Source organism: Motacilla alba, chromosome 1 (genome assembly GCF_015832195.1).
Source record: "Motacilla alba alba isolate MOTALB_02 chromosome 1, Motacilla_alba_V1.0_pri, whole genome shotgun sequence".
NCBI classification, from domain to species: domain Eukaryota; kingdom Metazoa; phylum Chordata; class Aves; order Passeriformes; family Motacillidae; genus Motacilla; species Motacilla alba.
The window spans coordinates 111613356-111639738 of NC_052016.1; the positions used below are offsets into that span (position 1 = coordinate 111613356).

At 53.1% G+C, this 26383-nt stretch overlaps 2 protein-coding genes across 3 annotated transcripts in view; one reads left to right on the forward strand and one right to left on the reverse strand.

Moving 5' to 3' along the window:
• POLA1 (DNA polymerase alpha 1, catalytic subunit) overlaps positions 1-5528 on the forward strand; it is a 189114-nt gene extending 183586 nt beyond the window's left edge. The window contains 2 exon segments of the mRNA XM_038163505.1: positions 3575-3714; positions 3716-5528. Coding sequence (XP_038019433.1) covers positions 3575-3714; positions 3716-3751 — 176 coding nt within the window. The 3' untranslated portion in view covers positions 3752-5528.
• A 2966-nt stretch (positions 5529-8494) lies between these two features.
• Positions 8495-16459, reverse strand: ARX (aristaless related homeobox). 2 transcript variants are annotated; one of them, XM_038155307.1, is made up of 6 exons: positions 16107-16459; positions 14299-15019; positions 12974-13019; positions 10966-11035; positions 10707-10881; positions 8495-9799 (listed from the first exon to the last, which is right to left on the reverse strand). In XM_038155307.1, the coding sequence occupies exons 1-6, from the start codon at positions 16297-16299 to the stop codon at positions 9559-9561; spliced, it is 1446 nt and encodes a 481-aa protein (XP_038011235.1). In that variant the 5' UTR covers positions 16300-16459; the 3' UTR covers positions 8495-9558. The 2 variants fall into 2 exon arrangements, with proteins under 2 accessions (XP_038011235.1, XP_038011228.1); XM_038155300.1 differs by having other exon boundaries at positions 10707-11035; positions 16107-16458.
• Positions 16460-26383: the final 9924 nt, after the last annotated feature.

Genomic DNA, 26383 nt, shown 5'->3' on the forward strand with positions numbered 1-26383 from the left:
GCATACAGTCAGAAGCACATTTAAAAAAATATTTATATTAAAATAATTACATTTCTAATTTTATATTTGTTCTGATAGTGTCTTTCATATGCTCTGCATGTATAGAAATATATCTCATTATGTACTGCCATACATACATTCTGCAGCAGTGGTCATCTTCAAAGATTGCTCATTGCCACTGAACTGGGATGTTACTAAAACAATGATGGGGTGATAATGGGTATAGAACTGTTTCAGAATGTGAGCGCTAAAAGGCAATTTCAGTCAGTTTGTATAGCTCAGTTTTCAGAAGGCCTTAGGCATGTTATTGATTAAATTCTCATTTAGGAAGAAAGTAGGAGCTTTTATATGCATCTCCAAGTTGGATGGTGTGGTAACTCAGAGGCATTGACTGGCTGTGTGATACACAACGGTCACAGATGTCTTTTACTCAGAGGAGCACAGAGTGATGCCGGTTGTCATTCTTACTCTGCTGTGTGGCAGCGTAAATAGTCCCCTTTCTAACCAACCTGGTGGGAAAAGTCAATATCCCATCAGCAAAGGAGGTAAACACATCAGGAGCTGTGTCCTCTCTCATCTTCCCCTGCTCTGTATTACCACAGTTCTTTAAATCTCTTCTCCCCAGTCATCAGATGCACTTGTGTCATTCAAATGCATGGTGCTGCAGACACAGCCCTGCCTGCCTCTCCTCGCCGAGCTCCCGGCTCCCATTCTCTTATAATTGAAACTTAAAATTGGCCTCATTACTTCAACGAGGCCCCTCATATTTCTCCTTTTTTTTTTTTTTTTTTCCCAGTCCACCCTTTCCTGCCTGCCTCTACAAGGGTAATTGCATCTAAGAAATGTTTGAAGCATACTGTCAGAAAGGTTATTGCATATAATTGGAGTTTAGATTTAATGTTGGGGGGAGCTGGGAGCCCTGTTAGTGGGATGGCTGGAGCCCTGAAGCCTGAATTGGAGCTGTACATGGGTCTGTATTTCTGTTCCCTACTTTCAGCCCTGGTGCATTGTTTGCCTCAATGTTCTCATGATTAATGTGCCTTCCTGCTCTGTTCACATGTGCCAGCTGTTCACATTGATGTATTTTACCTGGGTCCCTCCTGAGTTCCAGGAAGCTTTAGACTGTTTTGGCCTAGTTTTGAAGTGTAAGGATGGAATTTTCCACAGTTCCTTGGTGTAAAGAGCATGCTTTGGCTAATGCGAGCTGTTGCAAGTGAACCCACTTACTGCAGCATTAATCTTGAAAACACATAAACAAGTGAGAGCTCAGTTTGTGGCAAAGTGGGATTGGTGTTTTTGTGGATCTGGTTAAGACAATTTTCAAGGTTTGTTTAATTTAACCCTATATCTAAATACTTTCAGAATCGTTAAATGTGTTAATGCCATAGTGACTTCAGCCTGTTAATGAGCAGATTCACATAATCAAGCTTCTGTTGTATTGGAGTTGTAGTTAAAGGAAAATCCAATTCTGCTAATAGACTTTAAGTCATTGCTGTCTGTGTAACAGCAAAAATGTGGTATCTTCAACAAGGCATCTTCTCTGTTTGCTTACTGCCCAGCCACAGTACATAACTTCTTCACAACAGTGCATGAAAGGTGCTTATCAAAGTGCTTTTAATCAATGTATTCGCTCACCCAGGCATTGTTAATTTCATCTTTAATTTAATTTTTAAAGAGTTGATAGCTTCATGCAAAGCAGTTAACTTCAGTGGAACTTTGTGAATAACATGGAAAACCTAAGCAGGTGGCAATTTCTCAGTAAAACGTTGCTGTTTGTATTCTATCCAAAGCTGCTCTGCTGAGCTCATACTGCAACATCTGAGGCTCTGCTGAAATATTTGTAAATCCTCAAGGAGGAGAACTTCACAAACCTCAAAACTGTAATAGCTTTTTCTGTCACCATGCCTCCCATCCCTGCCATCTCCTCTTGTAGCAGTCCTTGGCTGCTGAGATGAAGCTGTCTGAAGGGACACCTTCATCTCAGTCACACCACAGAGGTGAGGTGAGAGGTGAGCTGTCACAAAAATGAGACATTTCATCCCTTATACATATAGACTCAAAAAACCAGAGTGTCCCTCTCCCCAAAAACCTTTTCTTAAATAAACTCCACTGTTTTTAGAGACAATTGGTTTTTCATCTTGTGCTGTAGACAAAAAGCTGTTTGAGAGGGGATGGAGTTTCCTCTGTTACATATTCAAAGGACCAGGAGGGCTGTGAAGGTGTCAGGGAGAAGGAAGGCAAAGCTAATGAGCAACAGAAGGATGGTGTTGGTGGCTCACAAGACACATGCTTTACCCTGCACCTCAGGGGCTTCAAACCTTGACCTGCAGATAGCTGTGCTGTGCTCTCACAGAGCTGCTGGACACGGAGTCCCTTCAGTCTAAAAGCAGGGAAGCTGCCTGGGAGAGCACCTTGTTCTGCAGTCTGTGTGCTCTCCAGTGTTCCAAGGTGTAACTGCAGGAACAGGCTTTTGGGTAGGAGCTGGTGTTCCTAGAATGTGGAGTTGGTCAGAAAGTAGGAGCAGAACTGTGCCAGATCTGCATCCACTTGGCATTGCTGTACAATGGAGTAGTGGAAAATTTTCCTCTTTTATTTTTTTGTTCACAGCTTTTCTAAAGGAAAAGCTGGACAATCACCCAAACAAAATCCCTTGGGCGTGTTTTTTAATGGCAGAAAATTTGAAAAAAAAAAATCCTAACAGAACTAGAACAGCTTGGTCTTTGGTGCTGAGATATGTACAGGCTCATGCACATGACTTTGCACACACATAAAGGTACAGGTGAGTAAATGCCATGTCCCCCAGATATCTCTTACCAAGCATTTGGGAGCCTCTTCATTCATGTGTCAGGTGAACCTGACATCTGGTTGAGGTACTGGGCATCTTCTCTCCATTTTAGGGTAAAGCAGCATGGAATTCTCCTTGTTTGTGCTACTGCCCTTTTCCTTCCAGTGCCTCCCTAGTGCTGAGGATCGTGATTCCTATCCTGCCCCCAAGGTGCATTTGAGGGCTCCCAAGACTGGTGATGAGTCTGTCCCAGGTTGTGCCAGTGCCAGTATTAACAGCAGGGATGAGGGACGTGAATTGGACATGAATTGTGACCTTCTTCACTTCTGAAGCCACCCTGGGGCAGAATCTCTCCCTGCTTCCAACCCCTGGGGACTCTGGATAGTTCTCCCTAAGTTAGGGCACCTGCCCCTTTTAAATGAGATCCTTTCAGACCCAGCCCAAGCATTGCTTACTCTCTCTGCTGTGACTTCGTGAAGCCCCATTTCCAGCTGGATCACAAAACTGGACTCAGGGTGGCTCTTGCCAGTTTTCCCACTGCTCCCGTGCTGGTGGGGCTGAGGGAGCTTCAGCCTTGGCTCCATGGCCCCTCAGCAGCTCATGCAGGAAAGGCAGGGAATGCAGAATGCGGGAGAGCTTGCCACAAATGTGCTCTTGGCTAACTACAACATTCACCTCGTTTTAAAATTGAAAACCTTGATTCACAGTCTAATGAATGCCAAAATCTTGTCTTTTTGTGGTCATTTAATCCCTCTTTGTGTTTTGGGTTTTTCCTCTTTGTTCTTCTAGAGTATTTGAAGAAGAAGCCGCTCAGGAGGGAAGTCTCTGATGCCTACAAAAGACTGAAGAGCACCGTAGACAAATGCCTGTCCATGAGTGGCTACTCAGAAGTGAACCTTGGCAAACTCTTCACCGTCAGTATAGGAAGATAGCTCTGTGGGAGAGCCCAGGAATGAAAGACAGTGATTGATTGCAAATGGAGGGAGGCTAGTCCCTTGTTTATCAGTAATGATCTCTTCAGCAACACTCTATTTCAGTATGTACAATGATGTTTTAATAATCTTGTCTCTTTGGAGGAGGAAGAATGGGAGATGAAAACAGGATGTATGATTCTCGTAGATATGAAGTATTCAAGGTGTTTTTATTTTCCTTTTTTTTCTTCATTGAGAAACCAGGGTTATTAAAATATGGAGTAGTTGATTTTTGCAATATTTTTTGTTGTGTATTTAGACCTATGAGGGAAAAGGGGGTGGGGGAATTGCTGCTTTAATTGGATAATTCCCAGTGAGAGTTGCTGGAATGTAAGTGATCCTAGACTTTGCTCCAGGGTATTTACTAGAGGTGCTCTCAGGAAGAGAGGTTAGTAGAGGTCTCAGTAGGAGCACTAATGTTTTGCCTTTTCACGGTTTATCTTCTTCCTGATCATAAACATACCAATTAAAAACAATACTAAACCTAAATGCATTTAAATGTCCTATTACCTTCTGAACAGAGGTAGGGATGCTTTACTTTGAAATTCATTAAAGAACGACTGAAACCTGGAGGTGCTAAAAATAGGGACCATCTTTTTGTTAGGAGTCTATCCAAGCATCTTTAAGCTTAGCATTTTGCCACGTTGAAAATTTCTGTGTGGATGTAAAGACATGCACATGAACAAAACCCGTTTCACTCATGCAGAGGATATAAATATGTTTCATTTCCAAGTATTTGAAAGGCAGCGATCGATAGAGAAAAATATTTTTGGGATGGCATTGTAACCAATAACAGGGAATGGAAAGCAGCAAATCATAGTTACTGTTCTGTAATAATTACTGTGTTGGAGATTTTACAGTTTTTACAAATAAATTGTATTTTTCATTTACTTCTAATAAAATGACAAGCAGATACGACAAGAGAATAAATTTGGGTACATGCTTTTGTACAGAAAATATTGTTGTACTCTGTTCACTGTTTAGTTTGCAATGTGATATATTAATGTAAGGTTATAAAAATTGCTTTTAAATCTTGAACAGTGTAAAATGTAAAGTTTTTTCACACTTGAAGTAAAAAAATAAAGTTTTCTAGTAAAAGAGTATTTGATTCTAATATCTGATGGTTGAAAATAGTGCATGCCTAGGTCATATTGCTCTGGACTTCTGGTCTTAGAGAATTGCTTTTGTGTCTGGTTTTAGGATGAACAGCCATTAAAAAAGGGAGTTTGAAGAAAAAGTGAGAGGATCAGCATGAACATGTTGGGCACTGTAGGAATTCGTGTATCTGTTTGTGTTCAGAGTATTTTATGACACTCATTTGTCCCCAGAGTGGCATTTGGGAGAAGCTGTGTGTCAGTGTGGGTAGTGTCAGTTTGAATATGCCTAAATACACAGTCATCCTCCTAGCAACTTCTGGAACTAAACCCCTTCATTTCTGCTCACATGGAATCACTACAGTGAGAAATGGAATCTGTGCAGTCTCTGGTGTTGTGCAGGTGTTGTCCCACCCTCGTGAGCTGTCGATCCTTCCCAATATGTTTAGTTGGGTTGATATTGTAAAACAGACTTTATTTGGAGTCTTGTCTTGGAAAGAAGGTGTTGCTGCCAAGGTGCTGTGCTGAAGTTGCAGGACTTCAAAAGATCCTGGTTTCTTGTAATTCCATGCAGGGATATTTAGAATTTTTTTGTGTCCAGCCCAATTAGGATTATGAAGATATTACTGATATACATTGATTCTACTGGGCAGAATGCCTTAGGAAAGGGAAAAGTGTGACCTTCCCCTCCAAACATTAGGTATACAAATAAAATGGATAGATATGGCGTAACCTGACCCCGTGGCACTTGTATGTATCTGTATAATTACAGCTGAAGAGCCTGTTAATTTGCAAGTTTAGGGATGTTTAGATTAAATGAGAGTGTTGTGGAATGACTGTGTAGGGCGCAGCAGCTCCGAGTGGCCCTGCGAGGGGCTGCTCCCCGCACACGCCGCGGCCGAGGAGCCGTGAGTGGCACAGCCCCGGAGCCCCCGCACCCCGGCCAGCCGCACTGGGGGGGCCGAGGGTGGGAAATGAGGGCTTTTACCCCGACTGGAGGCTTTTTTTTGATTCCTCTCAGCAAAGCTGGTCAGATCAGAGCTGAAGTCTTGGCAAGGAGTAAACCGGGTTTTTTTTTCCCCTCCCCTCTGCCTCTCTAATCAGCTCTGGGCACCGTGCCTCGCCTTGGCCCCTCGGGAAGGCCGGGAAACGCAAAATCATCTTCATAGCGTTTCATATCAAATGGAGCTGGTGAACGCTGCGCTGTCAACAACTGGGGAAAACTGAACTTCGGAGGGTTGCGTTCTGAGGCCGGGCTGGCCTGAATCGCCTTCCCCTTCCTTTTCCTCCTCGTGTCCCCCTCCCCCAGCCCGTGCTGTTAAAACGCAGGTTTGCGTTTATTTGTATTTATTTGCAGTTGGGGAAGAGGAGTGTTGATTTATGGAGCCGGTGGCCAGGTTTCGCTGATGACACATGCGATATGAAAAAGAATTCCCATCCGCAAACACGGCTGCTGCTGTGCCAAAATCCCTCTTTTCGCCGCCAAAGGCGGTTTTCTAAGGCCGAAGCGGAGCACATCTTCCCCTTCGAATCCATCCCCGTCTTCTGCAGGGCACCTTAAATGTGCCTTAATTGAATAGTTCTCCCGCACCCTCCTTATAGCAGTTTAATAGATTAACTCATCTGTGCCAGCTTCAAATTTCAGATTAAAATTCCTTCATCCCGAAGGCAGCATTATCAGGTTGTTGGAGGCTGTTTTCAAACCTTGGTTTTGAATAGCAGCGGCTCTGCATTAATTTAACCACTAAGCTAATAAGTAGGTTTCGTTTTGTTATGCTAAGCTTTATTGCTTTTCTTTTGATCAGAATGGTGTTGTTGAGCAAAGCAGCAGACAAGGCATTCTTTGATGAGGGAATTAGCGCTCTATTCTTCCTCTATTATTCATAGCACAGTGGAATATGTAAGTACCTGAGGGTGTCAAAGGAGAGCAGGCTCTATTGCAAAGTGTTCGCCTTGTTTCTCTCAATAGCTGACTATGAGATGATAAACCGCTTAATACACTGCACTAATTGGATGAGAGCAAAAAGAGATGGGAATTAAGGCACGGCGAAAGGAGAAAGTGCTACCAGCCTTCATTCACTCTTTCACCACTTTAACAGCACCAAAGGAGGCACAAGCTTTCTATAAGCAGACTAGGGGTTTTGTGCGGAGATAAAATGAACCTGTTAGCGGATTCAGGTAATACACTAATTATTGCACAGTATAAATACCACTACTGGTTTTATAACACGGAGGTAAACTTCTTTTGAGAAGGTTATAGGATTGCTTGGCAGCAGTATAGATCCTAATAAGGGACCAGAGTAATAACCCCCTGGATTAACAAAATTGCTGCTTGCAGAAGTATGATTCGGGCTTTTACGAAGATTTCAGCAGAATGAATAAAAATGACTGAATGACATTTCTTAATGCCTAATGGCTTGATAATGATTCCCTTTTCTTTGAGGCAAAAATGTATATTTCAGGCTGCACCGTTAATAACGTCCAAGGAACGAGCCTTATTTTTCCCATAAATTTTTTTTCGCGCCTATGGTGGGTTTTAGAACTCAAAAATACGGCTGGGGGCGGGCAGGGTCGGGGGTGTCGGATATGAAATGCCGTGAGCGGAGGGGGGAGCTGCGGGGAAGGGTCGCGGCGGGCTCCCACGCGCGGTGCTCGCTCCAGCGGCGCTTCCCGGCCGGTGCCTCCCGGAGCCGGGCTCGCCCCGCGGAGCCGCCCGCCGGGCCGGGCCCCCTCGGGGTGCCCTTGGGCTCTGCTCCGGCCCCGCCGAGGTGGACCAAAACACCCAAAAAAAGAGCCTCACACCCCGGCTCTCCGATAGCCCGTCCGGGGGCCGGGGCTTGCTCGGGGGCACCAGGAGTCATCAGGGCCGGGGAAGGACCGCGGGGAGCGCGGCCGGGGGCTTCCCGCATTTCGGCCCCTGCTCCGTGGAAGAGGCTGCGACCCAGCCCCCCCAAAAAAAACAAAACAAAACAAAACCACAAAAAAAAAAAAAAAAACCCGCAACAACAAAAATGAAGACGAGAAAGAAAACCAGCCGGGGAGTAATAAAGGAAGAGGGAAGAAACGGAAGTTCACCTCTAGGAGAACGAAGGGTTAGGCGCAGAGAAACTTTTGTAACCCCAAAGGTGCGGGGGCGGCCAAGCGTTCCCCAAAATTCCAGATTTTCTCGCCCACTCCCGACTTCGGGCAGCGGCAGAGCCTGGGGCGAGTGCCGGGGCAGCGGGGGCGGCTCCCCGCGCTGGGGCACCGCTGGCACCGAGGGACGGCCCTGGGGACACGGCACGCTGCCCGCGGCACGGCGCCGCCAGGTTCGGTGCCCCATCCGAGCCCGCCATCCGCTCGCAGCCGGGGCTGCCGGCAGCTCGCTTCGCCTCCCCGGCCCGCCCGAGCTCCGGCCGCCGAGCCACCCGCGCCCACCCGGCCCCCGCGGGGGCCCTCGGCGCTGAGGCTGGCGGGGCTCAGCCCCGGCCGCAGCCCCCGCCAGCACAGGGCTTTTTGGCTTTTCTTTTGATTTTTTTTTTTTTTTTTTTTTTTTTTTTTTTTTTTTTTTGTTAAACATATATTTTTGTTTATTTTCTGAACGCGGCACTTCTCCACCGGATAGCAAGGAAAAGTGTTAACAATAACGACATTACACGAAAAAGTACTGTACCATCGCCTCTTGAGGGTTTCAGAAACCTCTACAGTTAATAAGTTAAATAAAGAGTTTGTACATAAATATTTGTCTAGGAATCCTATTATATCTACAACACAGTAAGAATCTACAGAATGACAAACTTTTACAACACTACACTGAGTGCAATTGTTTTATAACTTTTCAAATATACAAAGCTCTGTTCTTTTTTTTTTTATAACAATGGTATGTACAGAATTAATAATCACAGTTTAGTGACTTAAACAGTCCATTTTCTAGCAGTGTATTTCGCTTTGGTTTGATATAAAAACCTTGGTTGGTGTAGTGATAAAGAATATAACAAGAAAAAGATATACCCTTTCCCCTAAGTGCACTGGTTATCTTACAGCATCAAATTTACTTTCAGTTTGCACTGTCAGCATCCTTGGTTAGCATATGCAGCTCGTTGCAACACGTAAAATAGTTCTCCAGCGCTTCTAACTGACCAACTTAACATCCTAGGATGCTATTTTAAGAAGATGTGGGTAGCTTTCCCCCCTCTCTTAGCTTCTCTATTGTTTTTTGTTTCACTTTCTTAATTACAATTCTATTTCTTTCTTTTTTTTTTTCTTGCCAGATAAACAGAAGGAAAAATATTTAGTGTACGAAACGCTAATATATAGTAACTTTATTAGGGTTTTTTCTTTTTTTTTTCTTTTTTTTTCTTTTTTTTTTTTTTTTTTACTTTTTCCCCCTTATGTTCATGGAGGAAATGGACACGTACATTTAAGAAATGTACCAGCCAAGGAGTTACTTATTCAGGAGGTTTTAAGCCTCATTTCACTCGTGTGAGGGCTGATGCGAGAGGCATTCCCTTTCCCCAAGTTCCTAACTTGAGGACCTGCTACAGTCTCACCTGCTGGTCCTCCTTTTAAAAAAAAAAAAACATTATTTTTCCCCCCGTTTGGTCTTGATTCATGCTGAGGTGACCTTTAGTGATTCGCGTATTTACTCTCCTCTTCTCCCCCTCTTTTTTTTTTCCTCTCCTCCCTAAAAAAAATCCCTAACCCGCAGCCCGCGGCCGGCAGCCGTGCCTTAGCACACCTCTTTCCCCGTGCTGTTCCCGGGGAGGATGTTGAGCTGGGTGAGCTGGGCCGCGTGTTCCTTGGCCTTCAGCCGCAGGGCGGCGATGCTGGACGCCCGCCGGTCGGCGGCGGCACTGGCCGGGTCCCCCAGCCCCGCCGAGCCCACCGCGCCCTCGGCGGCCGGCGCCGGCTGCCGCAGCAGGGCCGCGGCGCTGGAGGCGCTGCCCAGGGGGGACATGGTGGAAAAGAGCCTGCAAGGGAAGCACAGACGGCCGTCACCGCCGCGCCGGGCACCGCCGGCCCCGCTCGCCTCCTTCCCACCAAGCGCGGACGCGAGGGGACAGGGACTCGCTGGGAATACCCGACGGCGGGCGGGCAGCAGATTGTTTCGGGGGGAAAAAAAAAGAAAACAAAATAATAGGGGAGGAAAAATCGCCGAGCCTGGTCCTCCCCGACTTGCCACAGTCAGGGGGCAGCGGCCGGGGAATGCGCGGGGGGAAGCCCCCGGTCCCGGGCAGGCAGCGCTCGCTCCCCCCGTTCCCCGCCCCGGCTCCGCTGCCGGGCCCGCCCGGCGCTGCCCGCGGAATCCCCGCCCGGAGGAACGGACCGCGGCTCCCGCGGGAGCTCCTCCCGACGCGAACCTGTGGAAGCCGCTCAGCCCCACGCACGCCCGCGGCCAAAAGTCTGTCCGTGACGGTCCCGCCGCGGCCGGAGTGGCTCACGGCCCCCGGGATGCCGCGGCTCCTGCTCATCCCGACTGGCCAAATGCCAGCAGCCCCCGCCCCACGCGCGCACGGAGGGAAACCCACGCGAGGGCTCAGCCTGTGCGGGGCAGCCCCGCTTCCCGCGGGCCGCTCCCTCGGGGCCGCTGCCCCGGCCCGGCCCCGCCCGGGCTCCCGCGGCCCGGCCGCCCCCACGGGGAGCGCGAGCCGCGCGGGGGGCGGCGGGGGGGGGGGGGGGGGAGAGCCGCCCCCGCCCAATGAGCGGCCGCGGCGGAAGCACGTGACCCGCGCGGCGGCCAATCGGCGCCGGCTGCGGGGCGCTCCGAGTTCGAACGGCGCGGCGGCCGCGCGCGGCGGGCCCCGCGTGGGGCCGCGGAGCCCGCGCGCCCCCGCCTCAGGACAGCGCGGCGCCGGCGGCGCGGGGGGCGGGCGGTACCTGCCGAAGGCGGGGCTGATGAAGGCGGGGTGGCGGAACACGGCCGCGCCCAGGAAGGTGCCGAGGCCGAGCGGGGTCCCGCCGGGGGGCAGCGCCGCGGAGCCGGGGGGCGGCGGCGGCAGGCTGGGGAAGGCGGCGGCCGCGGCGGCGGCGGCGGTCCAGGCGGAGTCTAGAGCTGGGTGATGAGGAGGGAAAGGACTAGCATCAAGGTATGGACTGAGGGGGTGAGTTGCTGACAGGGGACCAGGGAAAGGCAAACCTGGGGGGTGTGTCTGAGCCCCAGCCTTTTCCCTCTTCCGCCACTTAGCCCTACGGTTCTGGAACCATACCTGAAAGCCAAAAGAAAAACCGGTTTTAATACGCGCCTGCCCGCGCCCTCGGAGCGGCGAGCCCCTCGGGAGCCCCGCCCCGGCCCGACGGCCACCGCTCCTCCGCCGCCCCCGAAGCGGCGTCGCCCCACAGGGGCCGGCCCGCGGGGGCCACGCGTGTCGGTGAGCGCCGAGCCCCGGGCCGGGCCGACCCACGGCTCTCGGGGACACCCCCGGGCCTGCGGCGGGCCCTGGCTCCCGGAGGGGCGCAGCGCTTCCACACCCCCGCGCACCTCGGCGGCAGCTCGGCGGTGCGGGCAGACACGGGAGCGGGAGGCGGCTCTCGCTGCGCTGGAGCAGCGGCAGTACGATTTCCCAAGAGGACCACGGGGGAATTATTCCGCGCTCTCACCCACACCGCGACTTTTTTTTTTTTTTTTTTTTCGTTAAAGGGCATATTTATAAATTATACGGTTTGAGGATCGTAGACTATTTTTTTTTCCCCTTCAGATTTAAAGAGAAGGGGAAAAGTCGTAATTTCACTGATATCTGAAACGAAGAAATAATTTGTGAGGCAACCAAAGCAGCAAATATAGATTTCAAGGCTGCCCTTTTAAGAATTATTTTATGAAAGTTAGTTAGGATGCCATGGCACTGCCGTCCTTTCTTTCTTTTAGCCCTCCCACAAAGCAAAAATCGGGAAATAAAACTGCTTAAAGCAGGGGAGATGTAGAGAAAAACAAACTGCATTTCAAAGGAAAATAAAATATTCCGTTAATAACCAATTGTGGGGCCATGGCACGCACCTACAGACAGAGACTTTGAGAGACAGACGTTTGTGAATCTTTTGGGACAGGTGTGGGCAGAGTTGTTCCTGTTCTGCTCGGCTTTCTAAGCTCAGTATGAGACCCTCCTTTCCTGGCAGGCAGAAAGGCAGCAGCGCTGCGAGCCTCTCTCCAGTTGTTCAGTGGGAATGGATCTCCTCGCACGCCTATCTGGGTACCCACGACGAAGAGGCATTGTGCTCGTGCGGAAGGCAACAGCCTGGCACGGAGGGAGCGTCTCTCCCCGCTAAAACTCAATTAGCAAGCTGTCCTCACCACAATTCCCCCTTATTGAATTAATAAGTCTGAGTAGACCCAAAGGTAAACGAAGGGACTCTCATAATTCATATTCACTTAATTACATCTTCTGCCATGAATAGAGGAGAAAGAAAGGGGGTGTCTTTCTGTTAAAAAAGTTATTTAACTTTCCCACGACTCGTTCCCCTGAGCTGAAAATACTGATTTGCTGTCACATCTCTGTTTGACAATGGAGAAATGTGTCAACAGAAAGGAGGGGACAAATCTCATCATTAGCCCCTCTAATGCAAGAAGCTGTTGTGTATTAAATGAGCCATATGGAATTTATTATGCTTTATCAGCGCCCGATTTTAACTGTAAAGTGATTTGCTCAGCTTCAAACCCAGAGACATCTGTTTTCTGTTGGCAATCAGGGCATCCCAATGTTTATCGTCTCTTTGGTTATGAGACCCGGGTTGGGAAATGCACTCTGGTATGGGGCGGCAAACACCTTTAATAGCATTGCACTCACTCACTATTAGATCAATGCAGGCTTATTGCTATCAAAAATGGGAAATCAAATAGCATTAGCCAGCTCCTTGTGCAGGCGGAGAGGAAATCAAACAACATTTCGCCTTCAAATGGCCCTGTTTGTTCTAGCACTAAGTGGGCTTTTATGAAGCCCGATTGGAGATTTGATGGCAGCCAAATACCCGACTTGCGGCCGAGCGGGTTTCTAACAACCGACACGGGAGCCCTGAGTTTTAATCACGCGGGGATCCGCCAGCCGATGGCTCGGCCCTGGCGGGGCCGGGGGCGCCGCCGGGAGGGCCAGGCCACCCTTCCCCCGGGCGCCGCCGAGGGACGCGCCGGTCCCGGTCCCGCCGCTGCCACTCACCTGCACTCGGGCTTCTGTCAGATCGAGCCTCATGGCCAGCTCCTCCCTGGGGGAGACACAGACGCCGCCGTCAGCCCGGGGCACCTCCAACCGCCCGCGCCCGAAATCCCGGTGCCCGAGGCGAGCGAGGCCGGGCCGCGGGCGGACACCGCCTGTTGCCGCGCTCGGCCCGGCTCCGGGCCGCCGAACGGGGCCTCTCGCGGCTCTAGGGTGTTGGCATTCCCTCCCCGCCGCTCCCCAAATTCGGCCAGTTGCAGCCGCAGCTGCCGCGTAGGGGACGGCAGCCGGGAAGCTCCACACACGGAGGTTCACACTGCCACATTTTAGGTAAATCAGAAACCACTAAGGCACTGGAAAATGGCTCATCAGCTCCGTGTCCCAGAGAGGAGCATTCCCAGCATTACCGGGATCCTGCCGCGGCCGGAGCCGCGCGCCCTCAGGGCGTGAAAAAAGCCCTGGAGAAAAACCCAAAGCCGTAAAAAAAAACACCAACGAAAAAACTGCGGTATGTCCATACACGACCCGGGCAGCCGCTGCCGGGGCCGGGGCCAGGCGGCGCCCCGAGGTGAGCGCGGCGGGCGATGCGCGGCCCCGAGGTCCAGGGGAAAAAATGCCCCCGTGAACGCTCCCGTTCCAACGCTGCCCCGAACCCCAACCCCCGGGCAAAACAAACGAGAAACCGGGAGGGTCTTCGGGATCGAAAAGTGCGATTTTGGGGACTCGATCCCCCCTCTAGCCTTAAGGCGAGAATGGGGAGCTGCAATTTTCGGTCAGCGCGAGGAGAGGGCTGCCGGCACCGCCTCTCTCCCTGCTTGTGCTTCCCGCAGGGGAGCCGCTGGCCCGACCCGCCACCACCGAGCTCCCATTTTTCAACGGGAAAATGTCCCCGAAAGTGTGGACACAGCCGGGCTGGGCCGCGCCGGGCTCCTTGGGGGCAACTCCGGGCACCAAGAGGCCCCGACGTGCCGGGACGATATTTTTAGGCAGCGGTGCTTTGATCTATGCCGCTGCCGGGGCTTCCCCGGGCCGGGCTCCAGCCCACGAGCAGCGCGAAACCGATCCCGGCGCGGCCGCGGGGAGAGGAGGGTGGGCAGCGGGTAAAAATAGCGCCCGGCGGCGGCCTTCAGGCGAGCCTGCCCGGGCTCTGCCGGCCCCGGGTCCCCCCTGAACCCGGCCCTGCTCCCCGTCTCCTCCTGCCCGGGGGTGCCCGAGGCAGGATTCACCGCCGGGGGCGGTTTGGAGGCGGGGTACAGCCCGCTGCGGCCCCGTCCCGTTTCCCCGGGGTTCGCTCACTCCGCGCTCGGCCGGGGCCCCGGCGCCGGTACCTGGTGAAGACGTCGGGGTAGTGGGTTTTCTGGAAGGCCCTCTCCAGCTCCTCCAGCTGGTAGCTAGTGAAGGTGGTACGATAGCGGCGCTGCTTCCTCTTGAGCAGCCCCTCCTCGGAGTCGCTGCCGGCCGAGAGGCAGACGCTCTCCTCGCCGTCTTTGCCCTCGCCGTCCTCGGGGTGCAGCAGCAGCTCCTCCTTGGGGGACAGATCCCCGCCCTCCGCCCCGGGGGCCGCGGTGGCGCCCCGGCGGGCATCCTTCAGCAGCCCCCCGCCGTCCTCGCCCAGCAGCTCCTCCTCCTCGTCGTCTTCCAGCTCCTCTTCCTCCTCGTCCTCGTCCTCCTCCAGCATCTCTTCGTCCTCTTCCTCCTCTTCCTCCTCCGCGGCCGGCGCGGCAGGGCCCGGCCGTTCCTCGACGTGCGCGGCGGGGCTGCCCAGCTCGTCCCGGGCGGGCGGCGGCGCCACGAAGGGCGCGTTTTCACGGTAGCTTTTGCTGCGGCTGATGCTGACCTGGGGCGCCTGGCTGATCTTCAGCGTGTCCCACGGGGCGGCGGCGGGCACGGGGCCCGCGCCCCCCTCCGGTCGCCCCTCCGTCCGGTCCCCCCGCGGCCCCGCCGCCCGCGGCGGCAGCAGCCGGCCCCCGCCCGGCCCGTAAAGCCGGCGCAGTTTGGGGGGAAGGTGCAGCTCGGCCGGCTCGAAGGGGGGACTGGCCTTAGGGGACCCTGAGCCATGAAAGTGGCGTAGACGGCCGCAGCAGTCGGACGGAGCGGGCAGGCGTGGCGGGGAGAAGGGTGCGGAGGAAAAAAAGAAAGAAAGGAAGAGAGAAGGAGAGAGACACGGTCAGTAGGATCTGCGCGAATAGAGCCCAGGGCAAGAGTCCAGTCCCTCAGCCATACTTCGTGCACCATTTTCCACCTCCTATCCCGTCCCTCAGGCCGGCCCCGGCCCGCGTCGCTGCTCCCAGCCTGGGAAGAAATTCCTCCCGGCCGCTGAGCCCGGCCCGACGCGCCGCTCAGGGCCGGGACAGGCTGCGGGGGCTCTGGCAGCCCCGGGCCTGCACCGGCACATTTCCGACAGCGGTCAGCGCCGGACCGCATCCCACATGGCGGGGCAGCGCTGGTCCCACTGCGCCCGCCCGGCGGCCCGGGATTCCTCCGCTGGCTTTTTTTGTGTTTCGTTCCCCCCTCCTATAATCTTCCCCCTCATCCCCAAGTCTAGTTTTGGTTTTGGAGGAAAGAATCCCGCCCGCCAGGGTACGCCGGGAAAAGCGGGAGCGAAGCCGCCCATGGGAGCTGCCCATCCGGGCTCCCCGCGGCTCCGCAGGGGGCTGCTCCCGACTTGGGGCCGGGGGCGGCGGCTGCCGGCGGCCCGTTATCACTGCCCCGGCTGCCGCCGGGCGCGGCCCCGGCTCGCCGGCCGAAACCCGTTACAGGTTTTAATGCGAACGGGCCAGGCTTTCCCTCCACACAGATCACATCTCGCACCGATTTATTTGGGCTTTAAAAATTACATCTATATCGAAAGCAAGAGCAGCCTAAAGCGCCGGTACCCGACCCCCAGGGAAAGAATTGTGACGAATTCCGGGCACGGCTCTGGCCGCGCTTCCTCGCAGCATAGCAGCCGCTAACGAGCACGGTAACGGGATAACAGCGACCGCAGCTCCGAGGCGGCGCCCGGCCGTGCGGTGCAGGCGGGGAGCGGGGCCGGAGCCGAGCCGCAGGCTGTGCAGGGAATGGGGGACACACAGCCGGGCCTGCCCGATGCCGGGGAAAAGGGACGGGACGAGCGGGATGGGACGGCGGGGCTTACCTTGCGCGGCCTTGTCGGTGTCGGGACGGGCGGCGATGGCGGGCAGGGTGGGCGCGGTACCGAGCAGCCGCACCTTGCAGGGGCTGCGCCGGCCCAGGATGCTGTCGATGCAGTAGGAGGACAGCAAAGTTGGCGATTTACTTTTGCAATCGGGGCGCTCGGCGCAGCTCTCCTCCGGGTAGGGGCCGCTCATGGCGGCGGCAGCGGGGCCGAGCCGTGGGGCCGGGGCGGGAGCGGCGGCGCGGACGCCCCCGCGGCGCTGCCCGGTGCCGCCGGGACGCCCGTCACGGGGGGAGTGAGCGGCGGCCGCGGCGCTCTTGAGTCCCCTCGGCTCCACGTGCGGGCAGCCGCCCCCTGATTGGCTCCCGCCGGAGGCCGGGCGGCCGCCGACAGACGGCGCCCGGCAAAGCCCGGCTCGGACCGCCCCGGATCGGCGCCCGCCCCGAGTCGCCGCGCTGCCCCCGGCCCCGCCCCGCCCCTCCCGCCGCGCTCCGCCCCCGCTCCGTGGGGGCGGCAGCCGGCGGGGACCCGCTCGGGGGAGCCGTCGGGGGCGTCCGGGATGGGCGGCGGCGGAGTTCCCGTGGCACGCCTTGCTCCGTCCCCATCCCCCCCGCCCCGACGGCGGCCCGCTCCCCGCCCGACCCCTCCTTAGCCCCCGGCAATTCCCGGGCGGAATGGCGTGGGCGGCGCCGGGGGATCCGCGCCGTGTTTTCCCGCGGGCAGCTCCCGCCCGGCGCGGTGCTGCGCAGGGCCCCGCGCTCGCCGCCGGTGTTTGAAATGCCGCGTCCGCGCTCGGGGCTTTCCGCGACAACGGAGCTGCGCGGCGCCTGCGGCGGCCACGGCGCGGCGGGGACCGACCCAGCGGAGTGCGGGAGCCGGGAAGCGTTTCCCCCGGGCAGGGCAGGGCGCGCAGCCCGGTGCGGTGCTGTCCGGCAGCCCCCTCCGTGCCCTGACAGCCTCCGCCTGTCTCCACACACGTATCTCCCCTCAGCCGGCGCTTTCCACGCCGCTTCGGGGCCGGAAGACCTCTGATGGTTTTATATGCTCCCTCCTTTCCCTTCCCTGTTGGGCGGTCAGAAGTTCAGGCTCCCTGTCCGGTCAGTTTGGGCTCAATTTTGATGGGCACGGTACAGCTGCCTGTCCCCGCTCACGTGTGCGCTTCTGCTCTCGGACTCCCGCAAGCACAAACACGTCGGAGAAACTGCTCCCGGTCACCACAAATAACCCGTCCTCTCGTTCGGGTGATGCCCAGCGCCGAGCGCCTAAGCGGAGACAGCCCCACTTTCCCTGTTCATGCCACAATTGCCGTGCGGAACTGACGTCTCCTAATTAACCAGAGATAATTAAGAGAAAAGACAGGCGAGTGCGTGCATGTGTCCGTGCTGGCGTGGGCTAAACGCTGCTCTGGCTGTCTCCACGCCCGAGGGCGCACGCACACACACGCTTCCAAGCTCTGAAGCTGCGAGCGCGGGGCACAAACGTTATACCCGGAGTCGTCCCCTCCCTGGGAGCGGGGCCCCTCGGGGCTCCTACTCCTCTTTCATCCCTCTTCGTTTCCCCCTGATCGGCAGCGGGAAGCGCCCCGACGTGCGCGGCCGGCGGGCCCCGCGATGCGCAGCGGGGCGGCCGCAGCCCGGCCCGGCTTTGCGGGCTGCTTCTGGGCCGGGTACGCCAAGCTGCCGTTTGCCTTCGGTGCTCAGCTCTAGGGAGCTTTTGCCGTCCCCGGCACGAGTGGCAATTAGTTCATTAACTCAGTAACTAAAAAAGATCCACCCCAAATCCCAAACCAGCCAAGCAACAAAAAAAAAAAAAAAAAAGACAGGAAGACCCAGGGGTGTCCTTGGCGAGGCTGGGCGAGCAGAGGGGCTGCCGCCTCTTGCTCTCGCCCTGGCCGTGCCGGGCGGTTCCACCGCGACTTTTCCAGCGGGCTTCCCTGCCGGGGCTTGCCCGGAAGAAGCTGCGCGGAGTCGCGGGTACCACCGTGCCAGGAGCGACGCTCCGGCAGCCGCGGAGGCCGGCCCGCATCTGCCTTCCCTTCGCTGCCTTCCCGGGCGCCGGCCAAGCCGGTGCGGGCGAGCCGCGACACTGCGAGCGGCAGAGCAGGGACGGGCAGAGCTGCCTGCCCGACTGGGGGGGAACCGAACCCGCCGCGGCACAGGCGACAGCCGGAGGGCACGGGGGACCTTCGGTGCGGCATCTGCGAGGGCTTCAGCAGCGCCGAGACCCTCCGGTGGCTGCCAGCGGTGCGAGCCGGGACTGCGGCGGGAGGGAGCTCCAGGCTGTCGGGGACGGGAGGAGCGCAGGGAGCCCTGCTGCGGCCTTCCAGCCGTCTGCAGCTTGATTTCACTTCTTTCCCGCCCAGGTCCCTCGTCTCCCTGTGTCCGAATCTGGCCGGGGGGGCCTCCCCTGCCCCACTTTCCGGCGCCCCGGCAGGCCCTGCCGGAGGAAACGCGGCCCCGGCCAGCCCAGGGCGTGGGGCGGGCCCGCAGTACTCCCGTTCGCAGGCAAAAACGCCTTGCGATGCGAGCTCTCCCCTGCCAATTCACTTTGTTGCTTTATTTATTTTTTAAACAAACTTTTAGTCATTTATGGTCTCTCCCTCGCCTTCTTTTCTTCTCTTCCCCCTGCAACCTGCTAATTTAACACTGGAGCGCGTTATGGCAGTATTACAGGGAGAGAATGAGAGAGAGAAAACAACAATACTGCAATGATCCAAATGATACAGTAGAATTATAGCAATTATAGTTCTGCTCGGAGAAGAAAACCTTGCTGAGCTCAGCCAAACAAACTGATACCTTGTACGGATAACGAGCCCGGGGACTGACAGCCGGTGCTGAGAGAGGCAGGAGGGCACAAACGGAAATATTTGCCTTATTTCACTCCAGCCAGCCTACATTAACACCCTCGGCTGCCGCTGCCAGAACAATATCCGCTCCGGCTCTTCGCACCCGGGGCCTCCGCGATGAGTTTCTCCCCGGGGACCGGCCTCCGCTCGGGCCGGGAAGGAGCAGTGGGAGCGCTGACGCTGCCGGGACCGGCCCTCTCTGCGAACCACCCATTCCCACCGCGGGGCGAGGGCGGTGCGCCCCGGCGCGCCCTGCCCTGGGACCCTCCGGCCCGGCGCAGGGTGCCCCTCGCCGTCTCCCCTCCGAGCGGGCGGCCCCGGCGGGAGCGACGCCCGCCCGGCTTCGCCTCGAAGCGCGGGGCAGATGCGCAGCTCTCCGCGCTGCTCCGCCCGGCCGCGCAGCGGGGCAGGGGGACCACGGCTGCCGCGGGACCACCGCCCGACGGCTGCCCGCCGCGGCTGCAGCACCCTCCTCCCGGACCTGCCCGGGCGGCCCGGGGACGGCGTTTGCAACGGGGTTTGAGCTTGTCACTGTTTTTCCCTGTTCGTCTTTCTTTCGCCTTACGGAGAGCCCCGTCGTTGGGAGCGCTCCCCCCCGCAACCATCCCTGCGAGGGGATGTGGCTACAAAATGGCAGTTCGCTGTCAGGCTTGGGAAAAGGTGTTTGATCTTAGGGCGGAGACAGGGCGAAGCTATGTTTCAGACGTTGTGGTTGGAAATGTGCAGGATCGGTTCAAGACCAGGTGGGAAATTGTGTTCGCCTCGCAGGGAACAGCCTCTGCCTCGGCTGAGGAGGATTTGCCCTCACTTTGGAAGCCACCGGCGACACAAGGTTGTGACCCATCGACTGAGCGCACGGCAGCTTTGGGTCCGTGAGCAATTTGTACCCATCCCGTCCCCGGCGCATCCCGCAAGCCTCGATCCAAGCTGCTGAAGTCGGGAACCCCTTCGGTGGGTTCCCACTCTCTGCCAGCCCTGCGCAGGGGTGGAGCCGCAGCCGCAGCCCATCCCCAGGCTTTTACACAAGCTGGTTGCTGTTTATTTTTTATTCTCTTTGCGATGGAGAAGAAAACGATAACAACTACCGAAAATCCTGATTTATCGCTATGAACTATAGACATCACAATTCGATTTATCACTGTCTACTTTATGCAGAAGAAAAAGGCTTGCGTAGAAGCTGTCTGTAGGGAGGTACAGAAACTCTATTTCCTCTGCCCTGTCAGCTCTTCGCTGTAGTTTCCGTTCCTCGACGTGCTTGGCGCCCTGGCCCCATGCTCCCCCTGGCTCTGTGCTGTGGGAGCCACAGCTCCTGGGTAAGCCGCAGACATCGTCAGGGTCTGAAGTGCCCCACACCCGAGCGCGCCGGAGAGTGAAACACAGGGGACCAGTGGTCTTCAAGAGATGTGATTTAGTCTCATTCCTCCCCCCAGCACCGTTCCCTCTCTCCCCCGCGCCAAGCGTTCAGGACTATGATCCTGTGAACAAAAGTCGTACAGCTGGGCACTAGGGAAGGTGGGGTGCCTTGGTACCAGGCAGTGGGGAAATGCACGATGCCCTTTAGATGTCATGAACTGGCACATGATTCCCCTTGCGAGCCTCTCAGCGTTTTATCTCAATCCATATTCACGATCTGTTTTTCAGCTTAATGGAGAGTACTGCTCTGAAACCTTCTCTGGGCACAGCCTTGACTTTGCACAGCTCAGCCCTGAGCTGTGGAGATGGGCGGAGATGGGTGTTTGCCCTTAATTGCAACCACCAGAACTACTAGATTCTTCTGCTAGAGTCTTGCGAAACAGTTAAAAATTTGGCTAATACCCTACAGACGGTCGTGCGGGACCTCAGAACAGCTGCACATCCCCTATAGCCGCGACCAGACAGCTGGGGGAGAACCAGCATTTCTTTGTGTCCCCTGGGGCTTTGACAAAAAATGATCACCTGAATACCACACCTCAGGGTGCAATGGCTTAACAGCCTTCTCATTTCAGGTGAGATAACTACTGTCCCGTCACTGCAGATTGACAATTTAAGCATTGGGTAATCCCTACCCAGCAGCTATCACTAGGGCACTGCACCAAAATCTCTTTGCAGAATGATGTTGGACTTCAGCACGTTTGAATTCACATCCAAGAGAAAAACTCATTTCGCAAGTATTGCTTTTTTTTTTGACTCTCATCACCATTTTTGCCAGTTTTCAGCCTATTGCCCTGGACATGAGGCTGCAGCAGCTGCCCAGGGGGTGAGCTGGGAGAGCCCTGTGCATCAGGTGTCAGTGCAGGTCACAGTTAGCTGGACTGTCTGGCACTTGCAGTGCCACTGTTTTCTGCCTGTGAAACCAGCCCCAGCTTTTGTCGCTCACTTTGGTTTTAGTGCAAGCTCAGGGAGCAATTTCAGTAATAGTTGGCATCTGGACAGAGGTTTGACATCAGCAGTGGTGGTGACTCCAGAATAATTATTCATAAATTTCAGATTTAGCCCATGTCTATGTGTAGGCAAAATCTGGGCCACATTCCATAGATGTAATTACAAAAAAAAAAAGTAATTTTTCAATATTTTTTTATTCAGTTGTCATTATTTTTTAAACAACTAGTTTACTCTTCTGTTAATATGGGTTTCACTATGGATAGAAGACAGCAGTTAATTTAGGTGAATGTGTCTCATCTTTACTTCTCTTCTGCTGTTTTCCCATATCTGGTAATGCAAAACTTCTCCGGTCCATGCTCCAGAAGCATTCCCAGCTCATTTTTGGGTTGACCCTTTTTTTGCATGCCCATGATACAGAACAGGTCTGCAGTGATGTCTCTGAGTAATGTTTTCACCTACCATAACTCTGTTAGATTTAGTTACTGTATTTAACTTACTTATTCCTTGAGCCTAGTCACCAAACCAGAACTCCTGGAAATCATTTGAAAAAACAGATCTGGGCACAAAACTTGGTGGTACAACCCCTCCACAGCCTGCTCTCCTTCCCAGAAACCATGTGCCTTCCTCTCATTTGTGCCTCAGGTTTGCCTTTGGGGACAGAGGTGTGTGTGTCCTTCGCTGGCATGCCATCGTCCCCAGGTGACTGACCTTATTGGTATCTTTTTGGTTTGGTTTGGTTTTTTGTTCCCAAGTGCTTGGCTTCATGAAATCCTGTTAGGGCTGGCAGTTTGCTGGTTGAGACTGGGATGACATCAATACTGTCTCTCTCTATTTTGCCAGCTTCTCATCCCATCCCATCCCATCCCATCCCATCCCATCCCATCCCATCCCATCCCATCCCATCCCATCCCATCCCATCCCATCCCATCCCATCCCATCCCATCCTCATCTTGGGCCCTCAGAGTCCCTCAAAGGCCTTTTCTACTCTTTTAGATTCACCCAAGAGGCTCCTGCCTTTCACATTTTTTCCTCTCCCTCCCATTTCCATGGATGTCCTTTCACCAGGATCTCAGCCTTCCCACACCTCCACAAGCTCTGGCTGTCGCTGCTGACTGCAGTGATGTTTCTGCAAGGAGGTGGATTTCTTAGCACTCTCTGGATTTAAATCAAGACCTCTTCTTTTCTGGAAGACATATTTTCACCTAATGGATGTTTTGTCTAAATATAAGAACTGTGTGGAGCCCTGCTTCCTACAGCCCTTATGACTGCATCTTACAGGGGGTTGGATGATGGAATGAAATATGGATCTTCTGACCCTAGAAAACCCATGGATAAAATCCCAAGTACCTCTCTCACAGTAAGCCTTAGAAACTCAGTGAAATTATTAATGCATTAAGGAGCAGTGGTCTAAAAAAATTAAAAAGATGATCATAGGCTTATTTAATGCTATACCTTCTGCGTTGTTTTCTTTTGTATGTGCTGACTAGAACTGAGCAAAGGCTTCATAACAAATAATTTATTTGTCAAACGTATCCTCTTCTCCTGCTTGTGGAACATCCATGAGCAAGAACCTTGTTTTCTCAAATGTGTTTATCTAAAATGCTCCGATGGCTCCTTTAAATGAACAACAGAAGGGCTCGCCTGCAAATGGTTTCCGTTGTTTAGCTGTACTTGGGCAAATAAACCTCCTGGTATCGGCTGCTTTGCCCGCCTGTTGCGCCAGCGACACCCCGCTTGTGCAAATAGGGCGTGAGGGTCCGTGTGTGCGAATGCAGCAGCTGGGCTTCCTCCGCTCCTCCGTGGGCAACCTGCAGCAGCTGGGCTTCCTCCGCTCCTCCGTGGGCAACCTGCAGCAGCTGGGCTTCCTCCGCTCCTCCGTGGGCAACCTGCAGCCCGGGCCGGGCACCGGGACCACTGAAACGCGGCTCAGCGCAGAGGGGCTGTGCATGCAGCTGGAAAGCAAAGCCATTAAAAATTCAAATGAGCGCTCGATGAGCAAAGGACAAAGTTGCACCAAGTATCTCCGGTGTGACCTTCACGCGGGGCTGCGTTCTATTTCAGTGAGCGCAGCCGCACAGGAGCAGAGCAGGAATCGGAGTGATCCGGGAAGGGCACGAGCTGGTGCTGGTCTGGCGTTTCATTGCTCAGGAGATGTTCTCCGTAAGATCAGAGTGTTTTAATCCAGAAGCATGTGTCACCCTGATTTTCTAAGACTTTGCTAAGCCTTCTGATGTTTGCATTCTTGTAACGAACTTTCTCACACACAGTTCTGTAAACAACTTATGTTTTGCATTCTTTCATAGAAGAAGAGAGAATTGATAAACTCTTAGTCTGTCCAGTGTCATTGGAGAGGTGGCACTGTCACCCTCCAATCCACTGTCACTTTTGGAAAACTATAAATGTTAGAGTCAAAAAATAAAAGTCCCTCTTTTTTGTTCACCTGGAGAGCAGCAGTGTCCGTGTCGTCTTTCGTGTCGTATTGCGACAAGCATGACTGGAGTGAAATAGAATACTAGAGGGAAGAGAGAGCAAACTCTCTCTTGAGAAGAGAGACTCTCTCTTGTGAAGCTTGGTTGGACCATTCCACTCAAAAACATCTAACCTTAAAACCATATTTATTTATTATTATTTTCTATATCTGTGGGCACCACTGCATCTGGCTGTCATTTAGGGGCACCACTATCTCACAGAGATTTGAAAAAAATGGTTTTGGTAAAGAAAAACCTGCATTTCACAGAATGGAATGAACATTTTTTTTCCTGGGAACAGGCTGATTCTCATGAATGCGTGGAGAAAATTCTTTAGTGGTTGTCTGTCAGGGCTCCTCATGGCTTTTTTTGGTGTTGGCCCTTTTATATGGAGCATCCCTGCTATCAATCAAGGCTGGATGCTGCTCAGATAGCTAGAGGATCTATTCTGGTATAGCCCTGTTTGTCTGTTTAACATTCTGCACCTCCTTTAGTGCAAGATTCAGAGTACTCTGTTGTGCTCTGTAGCAAGGGGATGTGCAATGGATATAAACTGTGCTGTGTAAGTGCTGAGGTATGAATGAACCTGCTGTCTCCCAGGTTTACACCACGGAGAGCAACACAGAGCAGAGATCTCCCAAACTGCACCGAGGGCACTCCATTGATAAGAGGTGTAGAGGTGAATTGATGGAAGAGTTTCTACCAAGGCACACAAATCAGGCCCAGATTTGATTTGTCAAGGAGATTTAAGTGGGAAGACGAAAATGAGGAAAAGCTGCTGTTCTGCAAAATAATTAAGAATGGAGATTCTTACAAGTGTCTGTGCTAACACTAGTTATGCTCCTGAAGAACATGGATAGCTGGGGTCTTGGGTGTGCATGACATTGTGGAGAAGTATTAACTGTCTGGTAGGGGGCAGACGTCTTCCTTCCAAATTCAAAGGGGCTTTATCTTAATGGAAAAATAAAAAAATCATTTTGCCTGTAAATTGGCTCAGCAATTACAACAGCTGCAGCTTGTTGGACTCCTGATTCGAAGTTTTCAATTAAAAAAATAAAATAAATTAAAGGAGTATATGTTTTAAGGTTTCCCCTTCATATACAGTTCTTGGAAACTTCTATAGACATATTTCCATTCATATGCAAGGATTACAAAATCTTGAATTCACTGGGTGCAAGTTATTGTTTGGAATCAATGTGCTTTCTTGTGTTTTTAGCTTTTTATCAAACCTTGAAAAAGGCTTGTCACTTACAGAACTCACCTATTATTTCCATTCTTGAAATCTAAAAATAATATTATGGAGCCACAGAAAACTAATTTTAAACAAAAGACGTTGGGTTTAACTAAATTATTGTTCCTGTTTTGTAACCCTAACACAGAACCTTTCATTCCTCCAGTAAACGGGGTTTTCTCATGAGTGAAAGCACATTTGTATGATGGCCTTCGTGTTAAAAACCCAGGCAACCTATAAACACTTTGGCTGGGCTCTAAGTGAGTCAGGGGCTACTTGAGAAGCCTGATTGCTTCCTTCAGCAAAGGATGTGCTATCATCTGTTTTGTATAGCAGTGCTGGGGAAAATCTCAGTTTCCTTCTCTTTGAACAAGAACTGGAAGCATGGTTTGGCTTTATTCTGTTTCAGGTTTTGTTTTGTTTGTATTCCGATATTATCAAAATGTCTGAAGGGCTCTGGATGTCCATGAGGTTTCTAAAACTGAACATGGTTTCTGATTTTTAAAACTTTCCGAGATTTAACCTTTACCAGAGGTTTCCTGTGGACCCATCACTCAGAAGAGGAGCAGCACAGGTCTTCCTTCTCTGAATGGAAAGTGAGAATAAATGGGCCATTATTTACACTCATTTAAATTCCTTATCCCTTAACAGGCCTTCATTTTCAAATTTTATTTTTTTTTGGGGAGGGGGCAGGAACAAAAAATTCAATGGATAAAGGAGTCTTCAAGACCTTTGAAACAGGTGGATTCTGACCTGCAGGATGGCAGACAGAACCCTGTGTTGTTTTGATGTTTTTCCTGCAGTGCGTAGCAGGAAGACAAACTGGTGGTCAGGCAGTGAGCAGCACCAGGCAGAAGGCACACTGTATGCTTTCCCCCATTTTTGCAAAAGAAAAGAAAAGGAACAGGTGTCCAGGGAGAACCATGGAGTGCTATGAAGATGAAGAATATGAATACAACAGTAGGGACGTAGAAACCTTCTCATTGACAGGCTCACAAGTGCAGTCTGGGTCCAAAAGTAACCTAATGGAGTTGTGTGTAAGGATTGTCACTTAGAGAAGTGAGGCCAGAGCAAAGCTTGTATGATTCAATGGAAACAAAGCTATGATTTGGTAGGAAAAAGCCAATCAGGTTTGTATTCGTGTTCTGGTTGAAAAAAACCCATTTTCTGGCACTGTGAGCTCTTCAACTAACCTAAAATCTATGCAGAAATTAATTTGCCTCATAACTGGGATTTGTTTAGGAATGCCCAAATGATGTAGGATGCCACGAAAACTCTTGTTTTCATCAATGCTTGTAGGAAAGGAAGTCCATGTGGATATCAGTAGAATTTGGTGGCTGTCACTTTGGACACAGGACGGACTTTATTGTAT

Excerpts from the sequence above, each read along its gene's own strand:
- ARX (XM_038155300.1), bottom strand. The coding sequence starts at position 16,299 with ATGAGCGGCCCCTACCCGGAGGAGAGCTGCGCCGAGCGCCCCGATTGC. Across the intron at positions 13,020-14,298 it reads TACCCCGACGTCTTCACCAG|GGAGGAGCTGGCCATGAGGC; the intron begins GTACCGGCGCCG and ends TGTCTCCCCCAG. Across the intron at positions 9,800-10,706 it reads ATCAGCCCCGCCTTCGGCAG|GCTCTTTTCCACCATGTCCC; the intron begins GTACCGCCCGCC and ends CTTCCCTTGCAG.